Source organism: Hyperolius riggenbachi, chromosome 5, assembly GCF_040937935.1.
Source record: "Hyperolius riggenbachi isolate aHypRig1 chromosome 5, aHypRig1.pri, whole genome shotgun sequence".
Lineage (NCBI taxonomy): Eukaryota > Metazoa > Chordata > Amphibia > Anura > Hyperoliidae > Hyperolius > Hyperolius riggenbachi.
In genome coordinates, this window is record NC_090650.1 from 53,798,595 (window position 1) to 53,815,517 (window position 16,923).

A 16,923-nucleotide genomic window follows, 5' to 3' on the forward strand; every position below is an offset into this window, starting at 1 on the left:
CAAGATCAAACGTTTAAGGTGGAACAATCAATTGCCCCACCAATGATGCAATGCTGAAGAAACAGGTCACTGGCTCAATCAAGCTTTTACATGTGAAACTTTCTAAGCCGGTCACTAATAAAAATACCGTAGTAAAATTTGCATTTAGAAGACAGCAATGGCAGCCTCCACATCTGTCCCAGGACAAGCCTATGTTAAAGGGTTACTAAATGCAAAAAAAAAAAAAGAAAAAATTTAAAGAAAACCTGTAACGTCAAAAAGTTGCCCTGGGGGGTACTCACCTCGGGAGGGGGAAGCCTCAGGGTCCCAATGAGGCTTCCCACGACGTCCTCTGTCCCTCGGGGGTCTCGCTGCAGCCCTCCGAACAGCAGGAATGTAAATATTTACCTTCCCGGCTCCTGCGCAGGCACTGTGGCGGCTCTTGTCTCCAGTGCCTGCGCAGTAGAGCGGACCTGACTGAGATCGGGTATTTCCGCCTATTTCGGAGCCGAAAGCAGCAACAGCGCCCCTGCTGGAGCCTGCAAAGGTAAATATTGAACAGGCTGTTGGGCGGCTGTTCGGAGGACTGCAGAGAGACCCACGTGGGACAGAGGACCGCGTGGGAATCCTCATTGGGACCCTGAGGCTTCCCCCTCCCAAGGTGAGTACCCTCCAGGGCAACTTTTTGATCTTACAGAGTCTCTTTAACTTACCTGGGGCTTCTTGCAGCCCCCTGCAGTCATCCTGTGCCCATCCTCCTGGTAAAAGGTTACTGTGAATGCGCGGGCCCAAAGCTGCATGCACCTGCACAGTAGTGACTTATGCATACTACACATGCGCAGACCGCTGCCGGCAATCTGGATGTGGCAAAGAGATGCATGGCCAGGCAGGTTCTTGGGGGTTGCAGCTGCTGGCCGGAAGGTCTTGAAAGGATGGTGCAGGCACAGCATGACTCCAGGGGTAGAAACACCAGGTAAGTTAACAGATTTTTTTTTTCTGCCTTTAGGATTTCCTTTAAAGGAAAAATTCCACTTCCACACGCTTTCAGTTCAGCTCTGTACATTGCTAAGATTAAGGACTGTTTCAGCTAGCCTGTTTGTTGTTACCGGCACATAGCAGCCATTTCACACTGCTTCATACAGACACTGGTAAGGCTGGTAAGGAAGGTATGGCCGTTTCTCATTAGCTTCCCTCGTGTTGAACTAACTGTGTGAAGTTAAAGGTGATCTGAAGGGAGAAGAATATGGAGGCTGTCATATTTATTTACTTTTAAACAATACACATTGCCTGGCAGCCCTGCTGATCTATTTGGCTGCTGAAGTGTCTGCATCACACCAAAAACAAGCATGCAGCTAATCCAGTCAGATCTGACAATGTCAGAAACATCTGATCTGCTGCATATGCTTGTTCAGGTACTGTAGCTAAAAATATTAGAGGCAGAGGATCAGCAGGACAGCCAGGCAATGTGCATTGTTAAAAAGTAAAGTCAGCGTCCATATCCCTCTTGCTTCAGTTGCCCTTTAAATAACTCATTTAACGAGGTGGAGGTTTTTGGACAGTCTTGTGGCAACAGTACTCCAGACTATAGCTTTAAGAATTTTTTATTGGATGAAAATTGAGGTGGAAGGAAAATGTTTGGTAATGTTAAAACTACAGGATGGCTAGAAAGAGAAATTGGGGAAATAATTACCTCCACACCCCATGAAGAACCACACAAATTTTTATTTCTTCCTTATTGGTAGATTCATTGTCATTGTCCTCCTGCTTACATGCAGGCCTGTCTTACAACTGAGTAACAGGACAAGGAAGCAGGCAAACATGTATTTTTTGTTGACCATCCTGCAATTTGATCTACAGGAACAGCTATATTGGAGGTGTCCAGTTAATATAGAATACAAAAAAAAAAAAAAGGGTGGCACTACCCTCCAAAATGATCTAACTATTCTGTTTGAGTAGAAAATACTACTGGCAATGTTACAATGCGTTTTACAGATCTGATCCATTTTATCAGGTAATGTGCAGATTTGGCTACCCTCTCCCATTGGTCATAGAGGCGCTCATATTAGTGTGGATGTTGTCAATGAGATGCAAATAATTCACAGTTGAAGCAGGTTCATGCAAGTGTATGCAGTTTGAAAATGGACCAATCAAAAAAAACCTTGGCAAGATTCAAGTTATACATTTTCAAGCTGCATACACCATTTGCATAATCCTGCAACAACTCAAATATGTTCATCTCACTGAAAACCTCCAGAAGCCAAATTGGTACAAAACTTGATGAAGTGGGCCGGACCGCCAAGCACATTGAACCCCGCCAATAACATTTTCTAATTAAAACAGAATTGAGTTAGATCATTTCGGAGGCAAAATCGGATGGCTCACGTTTTGCCAATTGCAGCAGCACTGCGATTAATCGTGGTCATGTTTTTCAACTAATGCAATTCGTTTTTTTACAGATGCGCAATCGCCAGCCTACTGCATTCTGCCTGCATTGGTGTCAGGAAAACAGCATGACACTCACTCCATTATAGGATTTTTGTGCGATCTGGCAATTCGAATAATTTTCCAGCTGATTTTTTTTCTCACATCAAAAATCACTAGTGCACAGCAATCTCGGCGTACACCCAAACAAAGTTGCGGTAGTGGAAATAGAAAGAAATGCAATTGCGTTTGTTAGTGGAAAGGGGCCTTTAGAAGGCCCCTGCTTCTCTTGTTTTTCCCTTTCTGGGGATCCTCAAGTATCCTGCAAATGGAGTTTTTCTAAAGGCTGAAACGCACGTCCATACAATCTGCCCAGCTATCTTCTTCTTCTACACTTGGTCTGTTGGAAGATAGTTGAGGTTGTTTGCAGGTTGGAAAGTGTGTACACCTGTTTTTGAGGCCTGGTGCACACCAGAGGAGTTTTTCTGAGCGTTTTGAGTTTTTGAAACCTCCTGCTAATGTTATCCTATGTGTCTATGCACACTGGAGCGATGAGGTTTTGTAAAAAAAAAAAAAAACCCATAGCATTACATTGGGAAGAGCTTTTGAAACCTCTAGCGCTTGGGGAGCTTTTCTGGTGTGTCTCAGCCCTCAATGCAGAAATGTTGTGAAGTTTGTAGTTTAGCTTGGACGCATAGTATTTAAGCGAGTTGGTTGTTTTGTTGGTTGGAGAGTGTGTGTACGTACTTGTGTAAACAACCTGTTGGACTTGTGTATGAGCCTAAACTTTTAGTAAGCAATCTTTATACCTTCCCTCCCCATTCACACGCTCAACAGCGGTCTTTTATACAGCACAATTGTTGAACAACTTTTGTTGTGAAACAAGTTGAAACAGCTAAAAAAAAGTATTTTGCTTTTGTTCAAAAAGCTGATAAGACTGACAAGAAGTCAATCCAACTGTTGGATTGCCTTCTTATCAGTCTTATCAGCTTTTTGAACAATAGCAAAAAACATTTTAGCTGTTTCGCAAAAAAAGTTGTTCAACAATTGTGCTGCATAAAAGACCGCTGTTGAGCGTGCGAATGGGGCTTCACACTTAGCATTACACATGAGTAGAACAGTAAACAGACTCCTGCTCACCCTTGCCGGACGTCTGGCAGTTGCTGCTGGTCAGCAGAGGGGACGGTAGGCGATGAAGGAAGCTTTGGTGAGGTCTCTGATCCACGCCGAGGAAACTTTGGTGACCGGGGTGCTTCCCCCAGAAGGTTTCCTTGCCTTGGTGCGGCTACGGACATGGCGGCACCATCTACCTGGGAGATTCCACGGAACTGGTTGTTGTTTTCCAGGTTTTGCAGTGCGTCTCGGGTGGCCATGTTCTCATTGAGGTCATGGGGCTTAGTGTCGGCAGTGCGAACTCTCCTTTCGGGACGGTAAAAGTAATCTGAGCTGTTATCTTTGAATTCATCATCTTTAAACAATCCGGAACTCTTCTCAGACGTCTCGCTGTCTTTCCTTGTTCGCGCACTTGTGTATCTGGTCTGGTATTCGGAATCTGCTTCAGAGTCTAGGGGTAGTCCATATTTCTCTGCCAACTGGCGTCTGCGTTCCGCTTTATACCGTGCAATGCGTTCTGCTTTAGATTCCTGTTCATGGACGTCGATACTTCCTGGAATACTGGAGGTTTCAGACTGGTTGTCTGCTGCTGACTGATGGTGATACCTTAATCTAGAATGTGCCTCCACCGAAGACTCTGAAACTGCATCGTCATTTGCATGTCCTTAAATCAGAACAGAACAAAAACGTAGTAAAGTAGGTGAAGAGCAAAACAAAACACAAGGTATACTTTTATGTAGAAATGTAAAAAGCTAGGCAATGTAATCAGTCTGTCTCTGCCTGTTTAACAACTGCTGACATAACATATCAGTCATAATAAAGGTGCGTACACCCGTCCAACTTTACGCCTGATTGTCGTTTAAACTGGTCGTTTGAAAGTCTTGTTGTTTGCACTTGAAGTCGTTCAAAGGTCCTGTACACACTGAGCAACAAAGCGGCTGATATCCTAATTTGCATGTCGTTTAACCAACTTGATAATGGACAATGGACCTGATAGAGCAATGGACTAGATTAAACGACAGATTAAACGACTGATCAAACGACTGTATGTTTCAATGTCTACTAGTTGGAGAAATGACAAGAAGTCGTTTGTACACACATACGGACCTGACAGTCGTTTGAACGACAGTTGGTCCAAACTGATCCACCAAGCGGTTCGGGCAAACCAGCTGTTATCAGTCGCTCGACTGCGCGTACACACGCTCAACTTGTCATTCAAACAACAAGTCGGACAACAAGTTGGGTGGAAAATCAGGACGTGTGTACGTACCTTAATTACAGGGGTGCAAGCCAGAAAATTCTGGATGGAGCTGGCAACCATTTTCTGCGGAGCATACACAGACACTATGCACAAATAAACATTGTCAGGAATGGAAATCTGAATAAATTAGAAAATTTCTTGCGATTCCTACCAGTTGATCCTAGATAACCCAAGGCAGGCATCATCTGCTGCCCGGTCTCTGCCCGTTCTTTAGCCATACACACAAACGCTAGACTAGTGACACCTCTCCAAATCTCAGGTTTTTGGCATAACAGATGTCAGAATCAGCAATGGCCTATTACCTGCTAATATTGCATGAACGTATTTAACGTATGGTAGGCAGCTTGTATTGGGCCAACGAAGGTTGTCTAGAAGTGTATTCAACCAGCCCAATTCCGGGTTGCATACGAATTGCATGTCAGCTTACATTTTTAACATCTCATGCTAGGTAGGGATGGTCAATGGCATGCTAATTATTTTGAGTTGATGCAAATAGTATGCCAATATGTAAACTAAAAAAGAATTCAGATTTGCTTTGCATTGACTTGCCCTGCTGTAGTCAGGATATGAAATTTGACTTTCTTAGAAATGTTAGAAAGCACGTTTGGCTTAAAGAGGAACTCCAGTGAAAATAATGCAATAAAAAAAAAGTGCTTCATTTTTACAATAAGTATGTATAAATGATTTAGTCAGTGTTTGCCCCATTGTAAAATCTTTCCTCTTTCAGATTTACATCCTGACATTTATCACATGGTGACATTTTTACTGCTGGCAGGTGATGTCATTGGAAAGAGATGCTGCTTGATTTTTTGGCAGTTGGAAGCAGCTGTTAACTTATTTCCCACAATGCAACGAGGTTCACAGACAGGAAACTGCCAGGACTATGGTCCTCACAGCTTTCTGTTGGAGGGGTTTCACCACAATATCAGCTATACAGGGTCCGTGTAAAAGGGGGTATCAGCTACTGATTGGGATGAAGTTCAAATCTTGGTCATGGTTTCTCTGTAAGACTGAAGTTGAAAAGGGGTTTGGGGGGGGGGGGGGGGAATAGTGGAATCACAGAAAACGTGAGAAGTTTGAGCCATCATACCTATGTGTGATGTGTACGCATCTGTGGCTCTCATGTATCTTGGTGTGTCTTCCTCTAGCAGCCTGTTCTGCAGCATGATTGGTGGAGCCTCATTCTCAATGCCTTCCAAGCGCCTCGCAATTCTCTCTTTCCTGAAATCGGAGGAAACGTTCAGTAATTCTTGGAGGTCTTATGGGCCATACCCTCGAAACGATTTTTACGCAAACAATTTCAAGCGACTAATGATTTTCCGCGATATCACATAACGTTCTGATGCTCAACGACAGGTGATCGTGTGTGATAATCGTTCACTGTAAACGACCCACATGGTGGATCCAATCGTGGACGGTCGTCCTGATCACCAATAAGCCCCACACTAATTACCCCGATTGTTCAACGGCACGTTTGCACCTATTGTTTGTTACAACGTTCGCAATTGTGGAAGACAGATCGGGGAAAGATTGTTAGTCACCGCTCTTCCCCGAGTCAACTTCTGCGTTTTTGCGGCGAGTACGTAGCTCTAGATGCTTCACTGTGACACAGAACAGCACACACCATCTCACGTGCAACCACCACACACACACGTAAACACACACAGACACACACAGACACACACAGACACACACAGACACACACAGACACACATAGACACACACAGACACACACAGACACACACAGACACACACAGACACACACAGACACACACAGACACACACAGACACACACAGACACACACAGACACACACAGACACACACAGACACACACAGACACACACAGACACACACAGACACACACAGACACACACAGACACACACAGACACACACAGACACACACAGACACACACAGACACACACAGACACACACAGACACACACAGACACACACAGACACACACAGACACACACAGACACACACCCATTACCTCTTCATGTCTGTGAAGGATTTCCTGCTGGGCTCAAACAGCTTTCTTAGTTCTGAAACTAAAAACAGATAAAGGTAAATCTCAGAATCAAAAGCAACTGAAGTCACCGGAGAGAAGTAGAACCACAACGCTTCTCTTTACATTGCAGACATTTGATTAAGAGCTTGTTAACGCTACAAGAGCTTTTCTAAGTGCTTTGTGATTTGAAAAGGTCTTGCTAATGTTATCCTATGTGTGTGTTCTCACTGGAGCGATGCGATTTTGTAAAAAAAAAAAAAAAAAAAAAAAAAAAAAAAAGAATCCCCCATAGCATTACATTAGCAAGAGCTTTTCAAAATCACGGTGCTTAAAAAGCTCTTGAAGCGTGAACAAGCTCTAAAAGTTCCGTAAATTACACAAAAAATGATATACATATTTTATTAAATAAGAACACACCCTTGTCTCCTCCTCAGTGATCTGCAGCTGCCTCCTCACTCCCCCTTCCCCCCGTCTGTCACGGTTATTATTCCCTAGTGAAGTGGTGTAGCTTTAAATGGTGGCCACTAACCAAGGCTGTGGAGTCGGTACAAAAATCATCCGACTCCAACTCCTCAGTTTATGAAACCACCGACTCCAACTTAGACTCCAGGTACCCAAAATTGCCCTGTCTCAGACTCCACAGCCCTGCCACTAACGATACAATTTCTTGAACAATCGTTCACAAATTATTCTTCAAATGAACCATCGGAAAGGATTAGTTTGGGACCACTAATGGACAAAAATATTCTAACCAAGCCTATCACATTAATGAAACTGACCCAAAATTCGGATCCATTTCATTAATCTGATCGGATTGGTTAGGTGATTTTTGTCCATTAGAGGTCCCAAACAATTTCTGATGCTTCATATGAAGAATCATTTGTAAATGATTGATTGGGAAATTGTATTGTTAGTGGCCACCTTTACACTCATGGAAGGTGTTAGGAAATAGTCTGCATCACCTGTCAGTAGAGGTGATCAATGAATTGCAAAGAATTACGGCCAATCAAAAATCAGCAGGAAATGTTTTGCTTGGCCCATTTTCAAGGTTTATACACTTTGCATAGAATTTGCATACAAGATGGGATTATTCGACTTCTCATTGACCAACCTTAATTGTCAGCATTCAGCAAAAATTAATTCGGTGTTAAGACAATTATAGATTTATTGTAAATGCCTAAAATTTGCATAAACTAATTGTTAGCATCTCATTGATCACCCTTTGCCTGGAGGAAAAAGCTCATAGTATTCAGGAGCCTTCTAGTGACAGGTGTCCTATACGGGCCGCAGGCTGGTCGCATGAGACCAGACACAAAGTAAAACCTTGGCTGAGATTAGAACTGTGGAATCCAGCACTGCAAGGTGAGAGCTCTATCCACTAAGCAACCGTGCTGCATATGTTTGCATGCGCCACTTTTACACTTGGCACCCCTGCGGAAGCCCCACTTTGTAGCGAAACATGTAGGAACTTTTTGTTTGTGTAAAAAGTGTAGACTGAGGAATTGCACCCAGCGGAACAAGCTGTAGTAGTGTACAAATGTAATGATTAGTTTTCTGCACAAATCACAATTTTATTCAATAATCGTATTGTAAAATCAATTTTACTGTGAGTGTATTAAAAGTGAAGTTCTATTCTATTGTTCAGCCCAATATTGCCATGTGTGTGTGTCCATCCCCTGTTTTTGTCATAACAGATGTCAGAATTAGAAGTGGTTAATGACATGCTAATATTGCATGAAAGTGTGACAAACGGTATGCAGCTGAGGTTGGGCCAATGAAAGCTGGCAGGGAGTGCATTGGACTAGCCATATCCCGAGATGCATACGATGTGCACGTAAGCTTACATTAACATCTCATGCTCGGCAGGAACATTCATTCCAATCCATCCTTCTTCCTCCCCTCTCCATGCAGTAAAGAGCTCAGCAATGTGTTGTACACGCAAGTAGGGTTTGTCAACGATATGCCAATTTTCCAAGTTTATAGGCCATTTTGTTGCAATCTGCACACAGTTTAAAGGGAACCTGAAGTGGGAGTTATATGGAGGCTGCCATATTTATTTCCTTCTCAACAATGCACATTTCCTGGCTGTCCTGCTGATCCTCTGCCTCTAATACTTTTAGCCAAAGACCCTGAACAAGCATGCACATCAGATGTTTCTGACAAAATTCTGACAAGACTAGCAGCAGGTTTGTTTCAGGTGTCTGAATCCAACACTACATCAGCCAGAGAGATCAGCAGGACGGCAGGCAACCAGTACTGTTTAGGAGGAAATAAATATGGCAGTCTCCACATACCTCTCACTTCAGGACAATTTCCAAGTTGCATGCAATTTTAAACAAAGTTGTAGTCAACTCAAAAATGTAACATTTAATTCATTACACATACAGTAGCTTGCAAAAGTATTCAGCCCCCTTGAAGATTTCCACATTTTGTCATATTACTGCCACAATCATGAATTAATTTTATTGGAATTCCATGTGAAAGACCAATACAAAGTGGTGTACACGTGAGAAGTGGAAGGAAAATCATACGATTCCAAACATTTTTTACAAATCAATAACTGCAAAGTGGGGTGTGCGTAATTATTCAGCCCCCCTGAGTCAATACTTTGTAGAACCACCTTTTGCTGCAATTACAGCTGCCAGTCTTTTAGGCTTTAGGGCAGGGGTCCCCAAACGTTTTGGTTTGAGGGCCAGGTCAACATACTTCAGACTGCTTGGGGGGCCGGAGTATACATATAATGATGTAGAAGTATTTGCGGGCCAGACAGTGAAGCATACCCAGGTGACAACCTGCAGTCCAATTGGACAGCAGTGTCACCTGATGTGTAATTTGATTGGAAACCAGTGAATTACTGCTTCCGGGCTTCCATGTGGAAAGGTGGTGCCAGCACTGCTATTCTATATGCAGATCACCAATATTTAAAGATGTAGCTGACCGCATCTATAAGTAATATATTTTGTGGGTGGGGGGCCGGTAAAAAAGCCTCAGGGGGCCACATTCGGCCCGCGGGCCTTAGTTTGAGGACCACTGCTTTAGGGCATGTCTCTACCAGCTTTGCACATCTAGAGACTGAAATCCTTGCCCATTCTTCTTTGCAAAACAACTCCAGCTCAGTCAGATTAGATGGACAGCGTTTGTGAACAGCAGTTTTCAGATCGTGCCACATATTTTCGTTTGGATTTAGATCTGGACTTTGACTGGGCCATTCTAACACATGGATATGTTTTGTTGTAAACCATTCCATTGTTGCCCTGGCTTTATGTTTAGGATCGTTGTCCTGCTGGAAGGTGAACCTCCGCCACAGACTCCAAGAGGTTTTCTTCCACGATTGCCCTGTATTTGGCTCCATCCATCTTCCCATCACCTCTGACCAGCTTCCCTGTCCCTGCTGAAGAGAAGCACCCCCAGAGAATGATGCTGCCACCACCATATTTGACAGTGGGGATGGTGTGTTCAGAGTGATGTGCAGTGTTAGTTTTCCGCCACACATAGCGTTTTGCATTTTTGCCAAAAAGTTCAATTTTGGTCTCATCTGACCAGAGCACCTTCTTCCACATGTTTGCTGTGTCCCCCACATGGCTTGTGGCAAACTGCAAATGGGACTTCTTATGCTTTTCTGTTAACAATGGCTTTCTTCTTGCCACTCTTCCATAAAGTCCAATTTTGTGCAGTGCATGACTAATAGTTGTCCTATGGACAGATTCCCCCACCTGAGCTGTAGATCTCTGCAGCTTGTCCAGAGTCACCATGGGCCTCTTGACTGCATTTCTGATCAGCACTCTCCTTGTTCAGCCTGTGAGTTTAGGTGGACGGCCTTGTCTTGGTAGGCTTACAGTTGGCCATACTCCTTCCATTTCTGAATGATCATTTGAACAGTGCTCCGTGGGATGTTCAAGGCTTTGGAAATCTTTTTGTAGCCTAAGCCTGCTTTAAATTCCTCAATAACTTTATCCCTGACCTTTCTTGTGTGTTATTTGGACATCACGGTGTTGTTGCTCCCAATATTCTCTTAGACAACCTCTGAGGCCGTCACAGAGCAGCTGTATCTGTACTGACATTAGATTACACACAGGTGCACTCTAGTCATTAGCACTCATCAGCCAATGTCTATGGGCAACAGACTGCACTCAGACCAAAGGGGGCTGAATAATTACACACACCCCACTTTGCAGTTATTGATATGTAAAAAATGTTTGGAATCATGTATGAATTTCGTTCCACTTCTCACATGTACACCACTTTGTATTGGTCTTTCATGTGGAATTCCAATAAAATTGATTCACGTTTGTGGCAATAATATGACAAAATGTGGAAAACTTCAAGGGGGCCGAATGATTTTGCAAGCCACTGTATATCCTTAGTTTCCATATCCATTCTCTCATTCCCTAAATTTGAATTCAAAATTCAAATTCTTCAAGGTAACTTGAAGTGAGGGGCATAGGGTGGCTGCCATATTTATTTCCAACACCACCAGTTGCTTGGCAGTCCTGTCTAAATCACACACCTGAAATAAGCATGCAGCTAATCCAGTCAGACTTCAATCAGGGCGCCTGATCTGCTGCATGCTTGTTTAGGGGCTATGATCAGAAGGACAGCCAGGCAACTGATATTGCTTAAAAGGAAATAAATATGGCAGCCTCCATAGACTTCTCACTTTAGGTGTGCTTTAAATGGGAGCAAAGAAAGCAATAAAACCTTATGAAACAGTGCTAACCTGAAGTCATAACTTCCGCTCTGCTCTAAAAGATAACAGCACAAAAACATTGCTTTGTTGCAGCTGATAGAAATCCTGCAATAAATCTGCAGTGCGTCTACTTCCTGCTTTCATGGAAGCAGATATAGGGTTAACATCCTGTGTTTACAAGTTAGCGGCTTTGCTGAGACAGCCAACTGACACAGCAGAGAGATCAACTTACAACTTGCGATTAGGCACAGATAAGAGGGAATTAGACAGGCTAAACTCTCTAAATAGATACAGGGTAAATTTCTCTCTGTTTTTCCTGTGTCCTGTGAAGAGTTCAGGTCCACTTTAAACATTTTTGGCTGGGGGTCCACTTTAATTCATTGACTATTGCTTTTCTCTGACACATGTATGGAAGTGTACGAAACAAACGCCATTAGCGGCATTTCATTGCGAGTTTGCTAAATATTTAATAAATGCCAGTCTGGCAAGACAACATCTGAGCTGCTAAACCCCTGGATGTGAGAGCAGTGCCATTGTTGTGTGTGTGCCCCCAGGTGGGGAAATACAGATCACATTTGGCACAATCAGACTATATATCCCGGGAAATCCCCAGAAGTGAGCTGCATCCACCAGTGTTTGGGCTGGAGGTATGGCTGCGTTTCCATTGCTCAGACTTTCCATGACATGGGCCACTGCTGCTGAAATATTAACCTGCTGCTTCAGCACCCGGCGCCAAGTGCAACATGTTCATCATCATAAAGTGCTCCCCGGCCCCTCGTAAGCCTTTATTGCAGCTGGAGGTTTATGAAATCTCGCCGTCCGCTGGTAAATCACCCACGTGACAGGTCTGCCGTGCAGCGCAGCCAGGGGGCGGGTCTATCACTAGATTACAAGGATCACACTGTATTTCATCTCCTTACCTTTAGGAAGGACAGCGAGTAACTGTGCATCAATATCCCGGGAGTGCTGCGCAAAATCCCCTGGAGAACCGCCGCCTACGTTCTTCTGAAAACTGGGGTTTAAAAAAAACAAAACAAAAGGGGATAAACAAGCAAGTTTTTAATGCAGTCATGAAAGTACACTGTGCATCAGAACAATAGAGAATTTCATGCAAGCCTGCGAGTACACATTTGTCCATAACAACCATTTTTATAGCTACTTGTTTACTTTAAATCGGACAAACCAACAAATAAATATAGTACAATGCACATATTAGACAACAATAGTCTTTGGCATGTACAGTAATTTGTTGACGAGTTAACAAAAAAAACTTGCTTGCTGACATCATCAGGAAGATGTAAGAGGTTGTTATTCTCTTCACCTGTCAGGTGACATGAATAGTCAGGGGTGGAGTTGTACTTTCATTCTCCATTATAGACACAGATCTTAATACCATGTGACTCCTTAAAGGGACTCCGAGCAGTGCAGAAACTATGGAAAGATGCATATCATTTTAAAGCTCTCTTTCTCCTCTTCCCAATGATATATAAACCGCCGCCCTACGCCTTTTAGTTTTCGCTATTTTCGCGATTGAAATTGCCGCGGCCGCAATGTCAATCACGAAAATAGAGAAAACTAAAAGGCGTAGGGCGATGATTTAGGTGTAGCCAGAAAGAGGAGAAAGAGAGCTTTAAAATGATATCCAACTTTCCATAGTTACTTGTATCACACAGGACGACACTTTCCCCAGTGTCAGCAGCTCCATTCTGCTGAATGGAGCTGCTGACTTGTCGTCCTGTGTAATACAATGTAACTATGGAAAGATGGATATCATTTTAAAGCTCTCTTTCTCCTCTTTCTGGAATCATCGCCCTACGCCTTTTAGTTTTCTCTAGTTTCGCGATTGAAATTGCGGCCGCGGCAATTTCAATCGCGAAAATAGCGAAAACTAAAAGGCGTAGGGCGGCGGTTTGTATATCATTGGAAAGAGGAGAAAGAGAGCTTTAAAATGATATGCATCTTTCCATAGTTTCTGCACTGCTCGGAGTCCTTTTAAAATGAATCTGAAGTGAAAATAAACAGGATATAATGATTTGTATGTGTAGTAGAGCTAAGAAATGGAATATTAGTAGCACAGATATGGAGTATCATATTGTTTCCTGTACAGGAAGAGTTAAGAAACTTCAGTTATCTATTCTATGCAAAAGCGCTTCTCTGAGCTATCTGGTTGGCTACAGTTCTTTTTTGAGCACTTATCTCAAACTGTCTCTCCCTGTTTCTAGTTTAAGGTTTTCTGCAGGAGGATTCAAAAGGTCATTAGGGCTGCTCTATTTCATAGTTTAAGATGCAGAGTGTAGTGTGTAAACTGCAAATATTAGCTGACTCTGATGCAATGTTCTAAATAAAGCTACAGAACTGAAAATAAAAATATGAGACTTTTTCCTTTCTTTATTTCGCTTCAGTGGTCCTTTAATAAATAGAGACATGCCATGCTAATAATATCATCTAGCTAATGACATGCTAATAATAACATCTAGCATCAACATTTAAAGGACAACTGAAGTATGAGTTATATGGAGGTTGACATGTTTATTTCCTTTTAAGCAATACCAGTTGCATGGCAGCCCCGCTGATCCTCTGCCCCTAATACTTTTAACCATAGACCCTGAACAATCCTCCCACTGCTGTCCCCGATATCCCCTGCACCTGCTTATTATATTTAAAAATACAATTTAACATTTTCACTAAAATGCCAGTGAAATTCAAAGTGTTTAAAATAAATGGTGTGTTTATATATAATAAGCAGGTGCGGAGGATATCGGGGACTGCAGTGGGAGGGTATTATCCTGATGACACTGGAGGGGGGCGGAGGCAGGCAGAGACGTTGACAAATACTGAGCAGCAGAAAATCGGGCATGCGCAGTAATTTGTCAACATCTGAGGACGTGATGACCAACGCTCCAGCACGTGATGAGGTTTCACTTCAGCGTACTGAGCTGCATTCGGGCTGCACCATCATTCATTACACCGGGGCTACCATAGAGGCAAAGGGGGCAATTGCCCCAAAGTCCCAGAGCCTGTAGGGGCCTTACAAGGGGTCTGCCCCCTCTATCTATGGTGATCCCATACGTGCCTGCAGGTAACAAGGAAGAGAGGTGCCAACAGAGAGAAATCCAGAGCACGGTGCTGCCTCGTATCCTGTCTGGATTAGGTAAGACTCCGCTGTATATTGTAAGAGAAAGGAGAAGGGGAATAATGAGGCCCCAAACATTGGTTTTGGGGACTTATCGACACCTAAAGATTTTGTGTGGCTGGCAATGTGGTGGGATGGGGTTGTGGGAGTCGGCTCGGGGGGGGGGGGGGGATGCAGGGGAGTGTTGCTGGCCTACACCCCACCAGTTACTTTGCCCTGGGGCCCCATTGTAGCTAGTACCAGTCCTGGGGTTATATCAGTGCAAGAGCAGCAGCTACAAAGCACTGAAATGCATCCCCTTTTATATAATGAGGGCTGTACACAAGTCTGATCCATTTTTAATCAGCGAAAGAGCAAAGACAAATGTACTTTTTTTAAACTTTTATATTCAAAATTAGACTTTAGGATTCCAGATAAATCTTATTTAGGATTGTAGATATAACTTAACCTCACTAGTTTATTTTCACATCATCATGTTTTCTTTAATTGTATCCTATAGGTGGCACTGTAGCTACTATGAAGCATTTGCAAAGCTAAAAACATTATATGCTACACAAAGGAAGGGAGGACGGGGAGGGAGGGGGACGGGGCGTTGTTTGGAGACTAGGAATAGTTTGTACTGAATAATTCCATGAAGGGAAGGAGTACTTCCAAGCAAAATCTGATGGAATTCCCCCACCATTTAAATCATAAAGGAAATAGCGGGGAAGCCTCCAGACCACCTAGCTACAGCCGGAGGGAGATCTCGGGGCCGCCTGGCAGCCAGTGAACTCCTGCCCAGATAAGTGATTAGAGGCTGATGTGCGCGGAGGGAAGGAATGTGCGCTGGAAGGGGATGAAGCCTGATCAAATGAATGCCCTTTTGCTCAGAAAAGGGAAATGGCCTTGGCATGCACTCTGTGTGCCCCGGCGGTCATGTGACCACACACAGTCTGCTGACTCATCACATGTAGGGCGGATACTATAAAACCATACAGAGGGAACACACAAAACCACAACTATACAGATTTCTGAAATTAAACTTCTCCCCAGTAACAATGTTGATGCTTCACGCAGGGCAACGAATAATCAGGGTGTTTTCACTGGGGCATAGCGGATCCTTTACAGTATGGGCATACAGAAAAAGAGAACATCTTGGATTATTATCCTACCCAATTGGATTATTGGATTATTATCCTACCCAATAGCCATGTCAGTTGGAATATTGGACATAAAGAAAAAACATTTTGCTAATTAAAAGTATACAAAAGAAAACCATGTGCAGAGAGACCCCTTCGGTATCTAACCAGAGGAGGGAAACCCCTTACTAAAGGACCAATACTGGGTAATTAGGAAATGGGCTAAAACTTAACCCTTAATCTATACACAGTAAAATTACTCTTTAAAAGGATGACATTGGCCTAATTGATATGTGCTGAAGACAAATGAAGAATGAATTAGCATCTATAGTCAAATACAGCATACCCTACTACAGCCTGTTTACAATCTACAGTAATTACACAAACAAGGTGACAGTACATGTTTCGTCCCTGAAGGATGCTTTGTCAGGGGTGAATTAAAGTGCAACAGTGGCGAGTGTATACAAATAAACACCTTCAGTACATTAAATATAAAGACCTAGCATGTACCCGAACAGGCTATAGTAAGGGTATACTACATTTGACTTGTAGGCGCTACCTCAATCCTCATTTGTATTCAGCACATTTCTGTTAGACTAATGCCATTCTTTTAAAGAGTCGAGATTAAGGGCCTATTCACACTTAAGCGATTAGTGGGCAATTCCTGCTAATCGCTAAATTGCTAGCGCTTTAGCGTCTAGATCAGGGGTGGTAAATTATACTGCAGAAAGGGGCAGAGTCTGAACAACAAATTAGTTTTGTTTGGTTAAGGAACAATAATAAACATTGGAAATCTTCTTTCTCTTACCTACATCAGAAAAATGCTCAAAGTGTGCAGCCTCCAAATATCATCCAATGTGCGATACATAATGTTTATACCAAAACAATCCAGAACATAAGTATACATTCATTTATTAACCTATAAAAATTAAGCACCATCACTTACATATAAATGTAAATCTTTCTCCCAAAGTAAAATGCACTAGAATTACTTTTTTCTTAGGTCACTGTCACTTACCTGAAAATCTGATAGATCTGTCAGGTTCTTGACAAATCCACTTCATCATGGGGGATTCTCAGATATTGCTTCATTAACAAAAGCACTTATTGAACTACAGTTGCTCAGTCGAACCCCTAAAATAGTTTGCAAACAAGTAGGGAAACTGGCTGACACCTCTACAGATCCTTTCCAAGGAGGGCT

The 16,923-nt window shown here is 43.0% G+C and overlaps 1 protein-coding gene across 13 annotated transcripts in view; it reads right to left on the reverse strand.

Annotated features, from left to right (window-relative positions):
- SVIL (supervillin) overlaps nt 1–16,923 on the reverse strand; it is a 211,250-nt gene that overhangs the window by 160,173 nt on the left and 34,154 nt on the right. For all 13 annotated transcript variants that reach the window (XM_068235704.1, XM_068235695.1, XM_068235699.1 and 10 more), the window contains exons 3-6: nt 12,392–12,483; nt 6,767–6,824; nt 5,865–5,995; nt 3,541–4,177 (exon numbers count right to left, since the gene is read on the reverse strand). In XM_068235704.1, the coding sequence (XP_068091805.1) occupies nt 3,541–4,177; nt 5,865–5,995; nt 6,767–6,774 (776 nt within the window). In that variant the 5' untranslated portion in view covers nt 6,775–6,824; nt 12,392–12,483. The remainder of the gene's footprint in view (nt 1–3,540; nt 4,178–5,864; nt 5,996–6,766; nt 6,825–12,391; nt 12,484–16,923) is intronic.